The 16329-nt window shown below is 38.9% G+C and overlaps 1 protein-coding gene across 2 annotated transcripts in view; it reads left to right on the top strand.

The window, feature by feature from the left end:
• LOC126260083 (PC-esterase domain-containing protein 1A-like) overlaps nucleotides 1–16329 on the top strand; it is a 282597-nt gene that overhangs the window by 133133 nt on the left and 133135 nt on the right. Inside the window, exons 3-4 of one of the 2 annotated variants that reach the window (XM_049957291.1) lie at nucleotides 4666–4745; nucleotides 4846–4932. In XM_049957291.1, coding sequence (XP_049813248.1) covers nucleotides 4666–4745; nucleotides 4846–4932 — 167 coding nt within the window. The remainder of the gene's footprint in view (nucleotides 1–4665; nucleotides 4746–4845; nucleotides 4933–16329) is intronic. The other variant, XM_049957292.1, reaches the window with a different exon arrangement.

Here is a 16329-nt window from a genome sequence, read left to right as displayed (position 1 = left end):
ATCGTCCATGTTTCACTTCCATACATGGCTACACTCCATACAAATACTTTCAGAAACGACTTTCTGACACTTAAATCTACACTTGATGTTAACAAATTCCTCTTCTTCAGAAACGCTTTCCTTGCCATTGCCAGTCTACATTTTATATCTTCTCTACTTCAACCATCATCAGTTATTTTGCTCCCCAGTTAGCAAAACTCTTTTACTGCTTTAAGTGTCTCATTTCCTAATCTAATTCCCTCAGCATCACCCAAGTTAACTCTACTACATTTCATTATCCTCGTTTTGCCTTTGTTGATGTTCATCTTATATCCTCCTTTCAAGACACAGTCCATTCAGTTCAACTGCTCTTCCAAATCCTTTGCTGTCTCTGACAGAATTACAATGTCATCGGCGAACCTCCAAGTTTTTATTTCTTCTCTTTGGACTTTAATACCTACTCTGAATTTTTCTTTTGTTTCCTTTACTGCTTGCTCAATATACAGATTGAATAACATTGGGGATAGGCTACAACCCTGTGTCACTCCCTTCCCAACCACTGCTTCCCTTTCATGCCCCTCGACTCTTATAACTGCCATCTGGTTTCTGTACAAATTGTAAATAGCCTTTCGCTCCCTGTATTTTACCCCTGCCACCTTTAGAATTTGAAAGAACTAGTTGGCATATAAACTTGTACTACTGTAGTAGGCATGGGCTTCGTGCCTATTGGCCACAATAATGCGTTCACTATGCTGTTTGTGGTAGCTTACCCACACTCCCATTTTTTTATTCATTATTAAACCTACTCCTGCATTACCCCTATTTGATTTTGTATTTATAACCCTGTGTTCACCTGACCAAAAGTCTTGTTCCTCCTGCCACCAAACTTCACTAATTCCCACTATATCTAACTTTAACCTATTCATTTCCCTTTTTAAATTTTCTAACCTACCTGCCCAATTAAGGGATCTGACATTCCGAGCTCCGATCCGTAGAACGCCAGTTTTCTTTCTCATGATAACAACATCCTCTTGAGTAGTCCCCGCCCGGAGATCCGAATGGGGGATTATTTTATCTCCGGAATATTTTACCCAAGAGGACGCCATCATCATTTAACCATACAGTAAAGCTGCATGCCCTCGGGAAAAATTACTGCTGTAGTTTCCCCTTGCTTTCAGCCATTCACAGTACCAGCACAGCAAGGCCGTTTTGGTTAGTTACAAGTCGAGATCAGTCAATCATCCAGACAGGAACCAAACATTTGTCTGGCCTCTCAACAGATACCCGTCCATTATGGTTGCACCTACGGTATGGCCATCTGTATCGCTGAGGCACGAAAGCCTCCCCACCAACGGCAAGGTCCTTTGCTCATGGAGGGGGGATCTGAGCTTTACTTGTAATAATTTTACAATTGATGTGTTGTTTACTACAAACCATATTTTTACTCTTTTTTCCCCAGAGCTATGTGTAGCGGTTGCTACAGGATGGCATTCCTGTAAAACTGCTTCTTAATATTAGTTTTGATGAAAGTATGTCAACTCCAAGCTTCTAGAACATGAGACGTCTCACTTTTGGCACTCTCTGGGATCTCTCTTCTGCCCATATAGCAGATTCGCGTCTCCTGCGTTTGCACCTCTCCGCCTCCTGTGACAATGGGCAAACATGGCTTTTGAATGCCACCCTAGATAGCGGTGCGCTACTCAATAAAAATTCCCATATTCTAGAACAAACACCTAATTTAGATGCAGCTTGCATTAATAAATTAATACATTCTCCAACAAATGATTCTGTTCATCAACTTAAGAAGTTGCCTGTTGTTATGTTCAGAAATGAATGTGAATGTGAAAAAAAGTGTCTCTCTGCCATGTCTCACATGTCATACATATTACCGTTTTTCTTTTTTTGAATCAGAGACAGTTTTTTTGTGGGTATTACTGAAAGAATGGAATGGAGCAAGTTCAATGCATTTGTTGTTTTTTATCCATTGGGTTGACCAACTGGAGTAGTAATACTGAGTTCACACTCATCAGCAGCCGGCCGGGGTGGCCGAGCGGTTCTAGGCGCTACAGTCTGGAACCGCGCGAGCGCTACGGTCGCAGGTTCGAATCCTGCCTCGGACATGGATGTGTGTGATGTCCTTAGGTTAGTTAGGTTTAAGTAGTTCCAAGTTCTAGGGGACTGATGACCTCAGAAGTTAAGTACCATAGTGCTCAGAGCCATTTGAACACTCATCACCAGAGCTTAATTTTTTGAGTTTATGTAACATAGCACAAAAATAAGAATACTTACACTGTGAAGAGTGACAGGAATCTTGGCTAATGATACCCTCTGTGTAAGTGAGTTGGTGATAGACACCAGCAACTGCTAATTTATCTGACTTCCTTGCTGAAAAGTCAAGAATTGAGCACTTGGTTTTCTTTCAGTCTTGGTGGTGAACCTTATACATAGTTGCAGAGCTTTCAAGGTGATAGCAGACCTGCGATTTGATCTTCATTGCCTTAAAATAAGGTAATAATATTGCCCACATGTGTATGGTATAAGATAACACTTTGCTGCGAAATTTTAGGATGAAAACTGGAAATTTATTCTCAAGTAAATTATATGAGGCATGTTCAAAAAAGACTTAACTTTGCTTATAACTTCTTACAACTCATTGTACTGCATTTTAAGCACTGTTCCCTTCAAATTGGTCCCCTCCATATGCTATACACAGTTCCCAACATTTCTCCTACTTTTGGAACGTGCTTTCTAATATGGGATGCAGATCTCTTGCTGCATTGCTTTTTGAATAACATCCTTTCAGCATGGTTTTAAGTTTGGGAAATGGGAAAAAGTCTGATGGGGTTACGTCTGGAGAATAGGGTGGATGGGGTACAACGGGAGCCTGAAGTTTTGCCAGATACCTGCGGAAGAGAAGCAACCAGTGCATTATCGCGATGCAACATCCAAGCGTGGTTTTTCAACAATTCGGGTCTCTTCCTGCACACAGGATTCCTCAAATGCACTAAAATTACCTGGTAGACTTCCTTGTTTTCTAGTTGATCATATGATACAAATTAGTGATGGACAGTGATGTAACTTATTATTAAAGGTAAAGTAATTAAAAGAAAGGGAAATTGGACCAATTTGATGAATTCCTCTTAACATTCCTAGTTCACTTCCTCAAAATTTTATCAAATTATCATGAATACGACCTTATTGGTAGGAATTTGTAACAGAAATTCGTGACAATTTTTGTAGTGCAATTGTAATGGCCGATCTCAGTGCCACTACCATTAACTGCTACTTGACTGTGATTGACAATGGTTCCATGTAATCGTAAGAAATGTACCCCCTCTATTCTTTCCACATTTTTAAGGTTTTTATTTATTGAGTTATTTGTAACTCTAATGTTCAGCATAACATTGCTTTTAATATTTTAGATGAAACTTGTAAATTGAACTGCTTCATTTTCCTATGTTCAGAATATAGCAGCTTGGAATGTAACAGCTGCGTCTGTGTTACAATATACCTTTATTAACTACAATGTCAGTTAAGTAATTTTTTTTACTAAACTTTGTCCTACAACAGTTTGCCTATTGTCGTATGCTCACTGTTATAAATGCCACCTACTGGCAAAAGTGTTTACTTTGTGCCATATCGATCTGCTTGTGTCAGTTTGGGCACTGAGGATGTTACAGAGGGTGGTAGGAGGCGACATAGTATTTTGTACTGTTTTTGACAGATTTATTTCTCACCTTGACTGCTGTGCTGTGGTTTATGTCTTTTAATATCTTGTCTTTTATTGTATGTTTCATACCACAGATCTGATGATGGACCTACCTCAAAGTGTTAATGAGATAATGAATGAAAATTATGTAGGTGACAAAGACAAGTGTGACTGATGACCTCAGATGCTAAGTCGCATATTGCTCAGAGCCAAAGACAAGTGTATCACCTTTTGATTTATAATTTAAATATCTGCTTAACTAACATGTTATTTTAAGAAAGTAATGTAGTCTTGGAAACAGAAAAATGGTGCTACAAATCTATCCTATCTGAATTTAGAAATAGTTGCCTTTTAAGATTAAAATGTAACAGGAAAGTTTTGATTGTTTATAACCTTTTAAAAACCTGTTTTTTGGGGAAAAAAACAAGGTGTTCGTTGTAAAGTGGTGAATGAAAGATTTCATTTGAGGCATGTCAGTGCTATAGTAACACAGAATTATTAGTGGGACTTGAATTTTGAAGATCACGTGGTTTTGTGGTTCATAAGTTCCAAATATTTTATCAAAGAAAAATGTTGCTTTGAGAATTGTTTACACTATTGTCATTAACAGTCTATAAACCATATTGTGTATAATAAATTTTAGTGAAACACAATGTGGATAATAATTTAGCAGTTGTAAGAAGTATGGCTCAGATTTTTCTCTCTCTTGTGGTATTGTCGCAAATTTACATGCCAAAGTATGTGTGGAATGAACTGAACAGTATCTTTGTGTAAAAGGAAATTGCTTTGCAATATAGAACTCACATAAATTGAATTAAATTCACCTGTTGCATAGCTGATCTAATAGTTCCACCATAGCAGGTTTTGAAAATTGCTGCAAATATTTCTCACAAAAAATAAACCAGTAGTTAACCATGTATATTGAAACTTTTAATATAAAAATGTGAGTAGAATGAAACAATTTAATTGTATTTCAGATACTCGTGCAGTGTATAAAGACTTAGTTTGGTTGTGGAACAGCAATACCTTAATTACTCAACAGGTGTTGAAGAGGAAGGTAGGATCACACCTTACCCTGTTTGTTTCTTGTTATTTGCTATTTGTAGTACTCAAATGTTGTTACTGCCTTCTTCCACCTGTATTACTTTTTCTTTAAGCTGGAGCCATCATTCATGGGAGACAGTTTATTAAAAGGAGAATTTCTTATGCGAGGCAGGAATTATGAGGAGATTCGAGAATTTAAGGTAAGCAGTAACTTACATAATTCTTTCATTAAGGAAGAAAAGCAGGTTGTTGTTGACTTGAAAAAAATTGTAGTACACAGGTTTGTAGGGCATGAACTCATCACGATTTCTTCCAATATTACATTGTTGTGGTTGCTTGTTTTTTAAAAGTTTTTTGGAACACAGTTCCAAAAATCATTCTTTTAAATCTTTTAAAGATCGTGGAAATCTGCTAGGATGTTAATTATACTGCACAGTTTACAGTTCTGACAATCTAAATTAATCTCTCCCTTCTGACAATCTAAATTAATCTTTCGCATCTGAACTAATCTTTCAAATGTTGTGTGGAAGACAACTAATTCTGTTGCCATACTCTCTCTCTAATATTACAAAGGAGATATATGGGGAAAGCTGATGCACAAGAAATGGGATGTCTAATCTTACTTGGGAACAAATACCGTACTTGCAGACAATATCACGATCATTTGTTGTAGAAGGCATATTGGATCACTTGTAAAATGCATTAATTTGATTTGCACGTTTATTCATTTTTAATTGTGTAATGTGATTATAGTTTATTGTATGTCTGACTGTGTAATCCAAATGTTAAAAATTTGTACCCTCGTTTACTCTTTTGTTACAATGCAGTAAAAGAAAAAGGGTAGTACTGTGTTTAACTTCTGGCCATTTGTGTTTCATGCAACATTGTTGTACAGGATACATTTGTTGGGATGCAATAGCTTAAATTATACTTTTGTGTTGAATTAAATTTCACAAAAGAATTGTGAAATATCTGCTTCTAACTGAGTTTGTAGTAGTCCCATGTAGCTAATAAAGTTTCATGTTTAATTTGGAAAATGTATATAGTAGCATTTTGGTTTTGGCATACAAAGCTGTGCATGAACAGTGCAAGTCTTTTGGTGCTGCTTTACTTTCTTCCATTTCTTCCTTTCATGCCATTATTTATACTTCTTATTTACATGAATTAATACAAGTAATGTAGGAGTAAAGATGGTGCACCAGAGAGGGAGAGATTTGGGAGGGCTGACAGAACAGAGGAAAGGGAGACTGTGAGGACCAGATTGCGATTTCAGGATGAGTGAAGCTAGAATCCTGGAGCAGAGTAGAAGTGCTGAGCACGAGGATACCATAGATTTGAGGCCAAGAGGACTACTATAATGCAGAATGTTGGAAGGATAACTCCTATGGTGGTGTCACAGAATAGCAATGGTCCCTAGTGCAGTGATGGAGTCTTGGTGCTGACAATGACAGCACAGGGCTGTCACATGCCGGTGACAGATGTGGTAGCCAGACCTCACATGTTATTGGCAGCAGGTCTGTAAAACTTCATTGAAGGGATACTTAAATTGGAGTTCACGAGGAAAGATTTCAGAAGTGAGGGGGGTGGGGGTGGGGGTGGGGGGAGGCCTGACCAGTCTAGCAGGTATTTAAAGGATTGCTACACTCTTTAACAACTGATTTCACTTACGTGCCAGTAAAAGGAATAAAGTTTATGGTATTATGGTACTGTCAAAAGTTGATAAGAACTACAACACTCCCATGTACAGGTTGTCAATCCTTGTATCACATTTACTCTGAAATACTATAAAAATGAATCACAGTTATAAATTGCAATATTAATCACTTTACTGAACTATTCCTTGACGGTGAACATACCAGGTTCCAATTACGGTTCAAAAGAAAAACATTACTCTGAACTACAATACTTACTTACACCATGGAAATAGTAGTCAATAAATAACATGTTTCTACATCTTAAAACTAATGGAAGGCAATTTTTTTTACAACGGTACATTCTCATTATTGGTGCCACACATCTTAATTATGGTATTAACCTGACACTTGCTGCTCGGTGACAATAGGTGGTGCTGATCTTAATTGCTTAAAATACCCTTTCTTGTATGTGGTAGATATAGCTACTCCAATGAGGACAGGCTAAGAGGAACAGAAATTTTACTTGGTATGGTGATGCCATTTACACACTCCTTAATGTATCTTTCAGCAATGTCTGCAGAGGCATGATCGATAGTAAACTACCCCTGCTTATGGTCTAAAAGTTTATCGATGGACTGAAGTAGATGGTTGTTAGATCGATTGGATAATTCAGGGAATCTGTCAAGCAGTGGCAGTACGAGGAGCCATTTGGATAAATACAGTAGAAAAGACTGTGGGTTACATTTGTGCACACAGGTTAAATGAGGAGTAATTTAACAGAAGGTGTGATCACACTGCAGTTGGAACTGTTATACAGAATCCTCTGCTCATTAGAGTAGCTTGATATGTCTGACACATCAATACATGATCGTAACGAGAGCTACTATCGTAGGCCATGGTACATTGTACAATAGGTTGTTACTGACGAGTACAAACAGTGTGTTGTGATGTGCTACAACCCCCACAAATGCAAGAAGTTTCCTTTTTTTCCAAAATGAAAACACCGATTTCGCGATCAGTGACACCACTGCGCAATGATAAGGAGGAGTGCATGCAATAATTTACAGGTACTCCAAACTAAAGTTCACTTCCCAGAATGAGATTTTCACTCTGCAGTGGAGTGAGTGCTGATATGAAACTTCCTGGCAGATTAAAACTGTGTGCCGGACCGAGACTCGAACTAAAGTTCACTTTGTTGCATCATTGAATGAGTTTGACAGTCTTCGCTAACAATTAAAATTTCCTTCGTACTCTTAACACCTGACTCAATGATCGTGATCGGAGACAGTCTGTAATGGAATGAAAGGAAATAAGTCAGAATAATGGGGGGGGGGGGGGTAAAACCTGTAACTGCACAACAGTAAATAATATGTAAGATAACTGAGTGAACTAGTAACTCTTCATTCCGAAAAAGTGTCTGGTCTTGCAGCTACACCATGGATCTGATTAGTCCACTTCACATTAAATAAATCAGATGAAAAGAAATATCTGCCGAGCTTAACAGTATTAACCCCGGAAAGAGAAACACTTGGGAAGAAAATGTGCTGAAATTACAGTGAGAAACGATAATCAAGGTAGAAACATTAACTTTCATTAACTGAAACTGACTAGGTGGCTTGCTTGCATAAGTGCAATTAGTATGAGGATGCAGACCAAGTATTTTTAGTTGCAAGGTGGGTGGAAAAAAAAAATGGCATAAACTTGATCAGTTATGGTCCCCTCATTAACCAAGAAAATCACGTTAACCTCAAATCGAAATATTTAAAAAATTTTGCATTCTTAAACATTATTATGCTAAACATTATTACAGAATTTAATTGTACTACTTTGGTGAAGGACCAACTTTCCCTTAACACATAATGTCAGCTGGAAATATCACTTTGCAACATGATCCCAAATCCTTTCCTACAACAAACCTGATATTGAACCCTGCCTTGAACAGTTCCGAGCATGATCCCAACTTGAGCCACGACCACTACTTCAAAATCGTCCCTTACAGCCTTTCAAGAATTTCGTCCCTTACAGCCTTTCAAGAATTTCTTACATCCAGCATTGCTTCACAACCCTTCCTCCACAACATGACATTAACCTGTCCTCTGCAGAACTCCAGGCTCTATGTTCCCTAACAGCTGAAGCATCAATCATTATCCTCTCATCAGGCAAAGAACCTACCACTGCGGTACTTGGCAGACAGGAGTATGTAACTGCTGCCATTAAGATCCCATTCCTGTGATTCAAACTGACCTGCAGTCCCTCCTAAAAACCTCAGCCCTCTCAAAAGGGCTTACACCTCAATCCATAGAACTCCTTACCCCACCCAAACCATGCAGCCCCACCTTTTATTTTCTTCCTAACATCCACAATCCCAATCACCCTGGCCATCCTGTAGTATCTGGCTTCAAAGCACCCACCGAAGTATATCTACCTTAATCGATCAACACCTGCAACACATAGTATTAAGAATTCCCTCTTGTATTCAAATACCAACCATTTCCTAGATTGTCCGAAATCTGTGTCCGTCCCACTCTCACCACACACCTTGCTTGTCACCATTGGTGCCGTCTCCCTCTATACCAATATTCCCCCTGTACATAGTCTGTCTGCTGCTGAACATTTCCTGTCAGCACCCACCTGATTTCAAACCTATGACATCCTCCTTGCTCACCTTCATCAACTTTATACTTGCCAACAATTACTTCACCTTTGAGGGGCAGAGAGACAGACAGATTGGGTATGGCAATAGGAACCCGGATGGCTCCTTCCTATGCCAGTCTTTCCATGGGTCACTTGGAGGAGGCTCCCCTGGGATCCATAAGCCATCAGCCCCTGGTTTTATTGAGATATATTGATGACATCTTTGCAATACGTACTCATGGCGAGGCTCACCTGTTAAAATTACTGGAATCTCTAAATACCTTCTCCCAGTTAAATTTCACATGATCCTATTGGGAATCCCTTGCCACATTCTTTGATGTTGATCTCATCCTCATCAAAGTCCAGCTACACACTTCTGTCCACATTAAAAACAGTACTTACATTTTGACAGTTGTCATCCTTTCCGTGTCAAACATTCCTTCCCACACAACCTTGGCATTCAAAGCAAACACGTTTGTTCAGATGCAGTCTTCTTTACAGCAGTACACCGCCGTTCTCACCTCAGTCCCCACTGGACTTAATCTAGTTTAAAAGCAGATTTCCCAGGCCAGTACATCTGATCCTGGTACTGCAAAGCCCTCCAAAAAAATAACTTTGGAGCACACCGCTTGTCATTTAGTATTATCCTGCTCTTGAGTGTATTAATCAACTACTTTGACAAGGCCATGACTTCCTAAAATTGTGCCCTGAAATGAGATCCATTGTAATAAATGAAAAGCACCACTTTGCTTTTGTTCTACAATAGTACTTTTATTGTGTTATCCGGATTTCGGCTTACAAGGCCATCTTCAGACATTTATCGGTAGTCAGGCAGAGACATAGCAACTAGGCTGGTTGAACATGAATGCAGTTGAAGGTTGCAGAATTCTGACTCCTCATTTGCAGAGCATGTACAGAGTGAGGGTCAAAATTACCAGCCAGTGCCGTATGTACTTCACTTAGCAAACAAAGCCCTGGAAATTAACAAACATATTGTTCATAGTCCAGATGTAATCCTAAATGACCAGACACTGCTCAACACCTCCTCTCTCCTAAACTTCATATAATCATCTCTGTTGTTCATTACTTCCCACACTGTCTGTTCCTACATATTCCCATTTTCCTGTATTCATTAAGTTCTTTTGTTTTATTGAAGTTGTCTGTGTATTGCATACAGACTGTAGATTCAATGGTTAAGGCTTTCTTTTAACTGGTGCTTATATTACTGTCCATTTGTAACACCTCTTGTAGTTGTCTCATCAAATATTGTTTATATTTTACTTGGTTCATTTATTTAATGCAAACTCTTACATAGCCACAGTTTTGAATATAATACGTTAAAGTGCAGTACCACCACACTCTCAAAGATTGCATTTACTGTATGTTCTCTCAAACGCCTCCATTTTCTTTCATTTATTTATTTCTCTTTATCTTATTGATATTGATAATGTTCCTTATGTATTCTTTAGTTACATTGATAGTTATTTCTTCTTTTAATTGGTTTGTGTATCACTCTCCATTTTATACCTCCTAATGTAGCCTTTTCAAGTACTAATTTTATTTTATTTTTTTATTAGTTTTGTTTATTAATTGAAATTGTTATGTAGGCATGCTTCCTATTTTGTGTTAAAGTTTCTCCGGTGTACTCCATTTTTATTAATTTACTTTCCAATTTTTTACTTCTTCATTGCATTACCACCACACTGTCAAAGATGTTACTTAATGTATGTTTCTGCTTCAATCTAGACGTGTTACTTCTCTTCCAATGTTGTTTGCTAACATTGCAACTTCTTTGGTGACAATACTCAGTAAATGTCTGCAGATGGCCTTGTAAGCCGAAAGACGGTTAACACAATAGAAATAATATTATAGAAGAAAAGCAAACTGGTGCTTTTCATTTATTATAACATTGTTCTACCAAGAACTAACAGAAGATCCTGTTAACATGAGATCCATTCTGTCAGAGATTTTGCACGCCACACTTAGAATAGCTTTTCATCACCATCCCAATCTCCGCATTATCCTTGTCGGATAATACACTCGTCTCCCTACTCTATGGCTCCTACCACTGTGACTGTCCCTGCCGCAAGACTTGCCCTATGCACCCTCCTACTGCTACCTATGTGAACCTTGTAACTGGCAAAACCTATGCTATCAAAGGAGTGCTACCTGTGGAATGACATTCCATATACCAGCTGTTGTGTGAACACTGTTTTAGTCATTTACATCGGCATGACTACCACCCAGCTGTCAGGATGAATAGGTGTAGGCAGAGGGTGTATATTGACAACACACAATATCTTGTTGCAGAGCATGCTCAATAACATGACAGTCGTGAACTTGGTGCTTGTTTCAACACAAGTGCCATCTGGATTCTTCACTGAGACACCATCTTCTCACTACTTCCCAAGTGGGAACTAGTGCTACAACATGCCCTTGGTTCTCACCACCCACCTGGCCTTAATTTACATTAATTCCTTATGTCTTAGCATTACTTCATAGTAACTGCCACTTTCCTCACTCCATTTTAGTATTCTACCTCTTTCATTTTCTGGCCTGCCTATTTTCCGTGTCCCCATCCCACCTCTATTATACACAATACACTTAGCTCTTCACTCTTATTGACTTGGGCACGATGCTTAACTACTAATCCCTGTCTTCCACATTTAAGCTCTCAAGTTTACAAATCTCATCTCATGCAGTCCCCAACAATCAGTCTTTCCATCTCGTCCTGTCCAGTAACTCTCTCCTGATCTGGGGTTCTGGGGGACTTTTCCAAACTCTACCCCTTTTCCTAAGCCTCTCCAGTCCTTCTCCTTCACCCTTCTTCCTTCCCCTTAAACTCTTGTGCATGAAGGAGGTGCCACTGACTCCGAAAGATTGCATAAGTTAAACCGTTTTGTGGTTGTGGTCTCCCACTTTTGCTTGGTGAGTAGATTTTTTGATCTATCCAATTACATTATTTTATTACATACTTAGCCAGATTACATAAAGGTATAACAGATTGATGGACAGCAAAATAACTAGTCTATACCTCATTCCCACACAAGGTTCATAAAGTAACTTAAAAGATGTATTCACTCAAGTTGATGACCTGTGAAGGACTTCTGGGAACAGAATGACTGTTTGTGCACACTACTGCATGTAAAGACATACGAATAATAATTGATGGAATAAAAGCTAACAATAATCAAGAATATATCAATATTATTTACCACATTAGCATGACATAGGGCTCTGGATCATGTCTCATAGAGAGTCTAGGCCTGTAAGAATGATAACATATGTAATATCAACAACAAAAGTAATCAAATGGACTGTTCAAGGCCATTATCTGATTAAAGAGAAAAATTACAGCAATGTGTTCAAGAAGTAACTCTCATAAAATTCAATCATACGAATGCATCACCAACTTCTCTATCTGAAATTCTCTCAAATAAAAGCTCATTTCATTTTGGTGGTGTTTCCAATAGAATACTAAAAATTTATTCCTGTATAGTAAGTCTGGTCTTTTCTGAAATACATAATGCATCATGAACTCACGGCATTTTTCCAGAGAGACTAAAATATGCTGTTGTCAAACTCCTATTTAAGAAAGGTGATGGGAGAGATGTCAATAACTACCAATCTGTTTCACTGGAGACATAATTTTCACAAAATTCTTGAGAAGGCGATGTATTCTAGAATAGTGCTGGGTGGTTTTAATTAAAATTTCCCTATTTAACATATAACACGGAAACTAATTACAATAAGAGTACCAAACTTGGTAGCATTAATGTCAAGGACTTGGGGAAGAGAAATAATGCGGAATCAGTTCAATTGAAACATTTTTAATGTGCTTTGGTACTTCATATCGTTACATACTGGTACCATTACTGCTACAAAAGGGGCTCAATATGGCGCCCATCAGTGCCCAGAAGAGTCTGAAAGCACAGTATTGCATTCTGCACAGTAAAATGAAGCATGCCCGTAGGTATGCTGGCTACCTCTTTTGATAAGCGCCACTTCACATGTGGATGTTCCTCTGGTAATCCCTGTCCTTCAGGTAGCCTACAACCATAAATCACAGGGAGTGAGATCAGGTGATCATGCTGGCCATGCATTTGGAAATGATCAGTGGATAATTAGATCGTTCCCAAATGTTATACGGAGAAGCAGGTGAACTTCACGAGCGATGTGCGGTGGGGCTCCATCTTGCATGGAAACTGTTGAGTTCAATGTGTCTTTCTCCTGTAGGGTGGGTATGACATGCTGGCGAAGCATATTGTAGTAATGCTGGTCAGTCACACTGCACGTCTTTGGTCCTTGAATGCGAACCTGTTAAAAAAAGAATGGGCCAATGATGAACGTAGCCATGAAGCCACACCATATGGTGACATGTTCGCCATACATACGAACTTCATGCACAGTGACAGGAGGTGAAGATCCCCAGACTCGGCAGTTCTGTGTGTTCACCTAACTCGTCACAGAAATATGAGCTTTGTCATTAGGATTGTCCAGGGCCAGCCCTCAAGAACTTCAGTCCTTGCGAAAATGTAGAGAGCGAAGTAAACACATTGTTGTGTGTCCTGTGATGCAAGCTGCGTACGATTGGGTCTCGTACTGATACCATTAGGGAATGGTTCGAAGCACCTTCCTCACAGTGGACCATGAGATGTTCAACTGTCGTGACACAGGAAGTGCACAGCCTGATGGTTGGGAATTGCATGCAGTGTTGTCTGCCATAGCAAGGAAGAGATTGATCATCTTGTCAGTACACCTCATTCATCAACTGAGGCAGATAGAACAGACAGATTTAAAAAATATCTGGGATGAAGTAGATAAAACAAGAGCCGAGGTTAATAAAAAGACTTAATGACAATTGTGGGTTCCTACTTGATTTAATAGAGGAATTACATTTAGAAAGTGCGACAAGCATATCCAAGCAGATTCCTAAATTTAAAATAGAAGGATACTTTCATCATAGTTATTTCTTAATGGTGTTTTCTGAATCATTGCCTAAATTTAAAATGCTGTCGTAATTTATTCATTAAGAGGTATAATCTGATTTTAAAAAGTTTTGACACAATAAGTTAAGTATTAGAATTAGAAGCTGTATGTTTGTCTTAAGGCAGCTTAACTGACAGTGCATGCATGAATACCTGGAAGTGATTCATCTGATATTTGAAAATAGCAGCACTTAGCGACTTCCAAACCTTTCCTAAACTTTTTCTCACCTACATTTTTATGTCCATTATGGAAAAAATTAACTCATTTGTAAAGTAATCACACGTTTGAAGCTGTTTCTTACATGGGAGTTCAGTTCTTTAAAGATTTGATTGTTTACTGATTAAGAGCAGAACAGTAATCAAGGAAGTGATAGAAATACAGTATTCAATCCAAATAATGAAGACAGTAGGTGTATAAATAGGACCACTGATAGACAATTTGGAGTATTCAAGCTTGGAAAACAATACACCCCTGAGGGAGATGTCAGACTTTAGAATTTAACAGTAGAGTAATAGGCCCTTGGGTGGAAAAGGTATTAGCCCTCACACAACTGAGCTACCGAAGCACGACTCACGCCCGGTCTCACAGCTTTACTTCTGCCAGTATCTCGTCTCCTACCTTCCAAACTTTACAGAAGTTCTCCTGCGAACCTTGCAAAGGTCCCGAGTTCGAGTCTCGGTCGGGCACACAGTTTTAATCTGCCAGGAAGTTTAATATCAGCGCACACGCCGCTGCAGAGTGAAAATCTCATTCTGGAAACATCCCCCAGGCTTTGGCTAAGCCATGTCTCCGCAGTATCCTTTCTTTCAGGAGTGCTAGTTCTGCAAGGTTCGCAGGAGAACTTCTGTGAAGTTTGTAAGGTAGGAGACGAGATACTGGCAGAAGTAAAGCTATGAGACCGGGCGTGAGTCGTGCTTCGGTAGCTCAGTTGGTAGAGCATTTGCCCGCGAAAGGCAAAGGTCCCGAGTTCGAGTCTCGGTCGGGCACACAGTTTTAATCTGCCAGGAAGTTTCATATCAGCGCACACTCCGCTGCAGAGTGAAAATCTCATTCTGGGAACTGATTTCTATGTCTGAGTGGTTGCTGGATGAAGATATTAGTGAAGATAAAGAAGAAGATAAAGCCAATAGTGTTTGTGACATTTTAGGGACAAAAGTGGATTTTGTTTAGGTCAGGTAGTGAAATATCTTTAGTATCTTGTGGAATTAATGTTATCAATGAGAAATAAACATTTGTAATATTACCTGTAACAAGCATTCATTTGTGGGTACAATAGACAATAAAGGAAAGCAAAGGAAAAAACAGTTACCTATCACAAATGATACCTTTACGTTTCACCAAATGTTATTGATGGTACCGAATCTTAACCTAAATGTACTTCTAGGTTTAGATGGCTACTTGACAATAATGTCAATAGACTTGAATAATAATTAGAATAGTATGGAAAGGAGAGAATAATATCTATAGAGTAACTTTGACAAATAATTATAAAACTTCTAGAATTAGACACATGAAACATGTTCATTTAATGGTTATGGCTAATATCATTGTAAGGGAGGAACATAACCAAGCAAGTGATGAATTGAAACTTTCTGGCAGATTGAAACTGTGTGCCAAAGTGAGACTTGAAGTCGGAACTTTGCCTTTTGTGGGCAAGTGCTCTACCAACTGAGCTACCCAAACACAACCCACAATCCATCCTCATAGCTTCATTTCCGCCAGTACCTCATCTCCTATCTTCCAAACTTTGCCCTTTTGTGGGCAAGTGCTCTACCGATTGAGCTACCCAAGCACAACCCACAACCCGTCCTCATAGCTTCATTTCTGCCAGTACCAGTACCTCATCTCCTACCTTCCCAACTTCACAGAAGCTCTTCTGCAAAACCTGCAGAACTAGCACTCCTGGAAGAAAGGATACTGTGGAGACGTGGCTTGGCCACAGCCTGGGGCATGTTTTTCAGAATGAGATTTTCACTCTGCAGCGGAGTGTGCTCTAGTATGAAACTTTCTGGCAGAGTAAATTTGTGTGCTGAACCGAGACTCGAACTCGGGATCTCTGTGTTTTGCGGGCAAGAATTTAAACCATAAGAGGATGTCCTGAACTAGAATATAAAACAGTTATATTTGTTGTAAGTACTAGCCAGATATTAGGGGCTATTTATAAAAGGATAAGCTATGAATGATCCAGACTTAATGAGTTTGTTGAAGCAACGGTCTAATTGGATTTGGGACGAAGGAACAACTGAAGCTTCTAATAATATTAGACAAGCACTAACAGAGGCGAAAGTTTTAAGTCTTTCAATGATGCAAGTACGTGTCGGAATATGATATGGGTTGCGA

The sequence above is a fragment of the Schistocerca nitens genome, chromosome 5 (genome assembly GCF_023898315.1).
Source record: "Schistocerca nitens isolate TAMUIC-IGC-003100 chromosome 5, iqSchNite1.1, whole genome shotgun sequence".
NCBI classification, from domain to species: domain Eukaryota; kingdom Metazoa; phylum Arthropoda; class Insecta; order Orthoptera; family Acrididae; genus Schistocerca; species Schistocerca nitens.
This window is presented reverse-complemented; position numbering and strand designations above follow the sequence as displayed.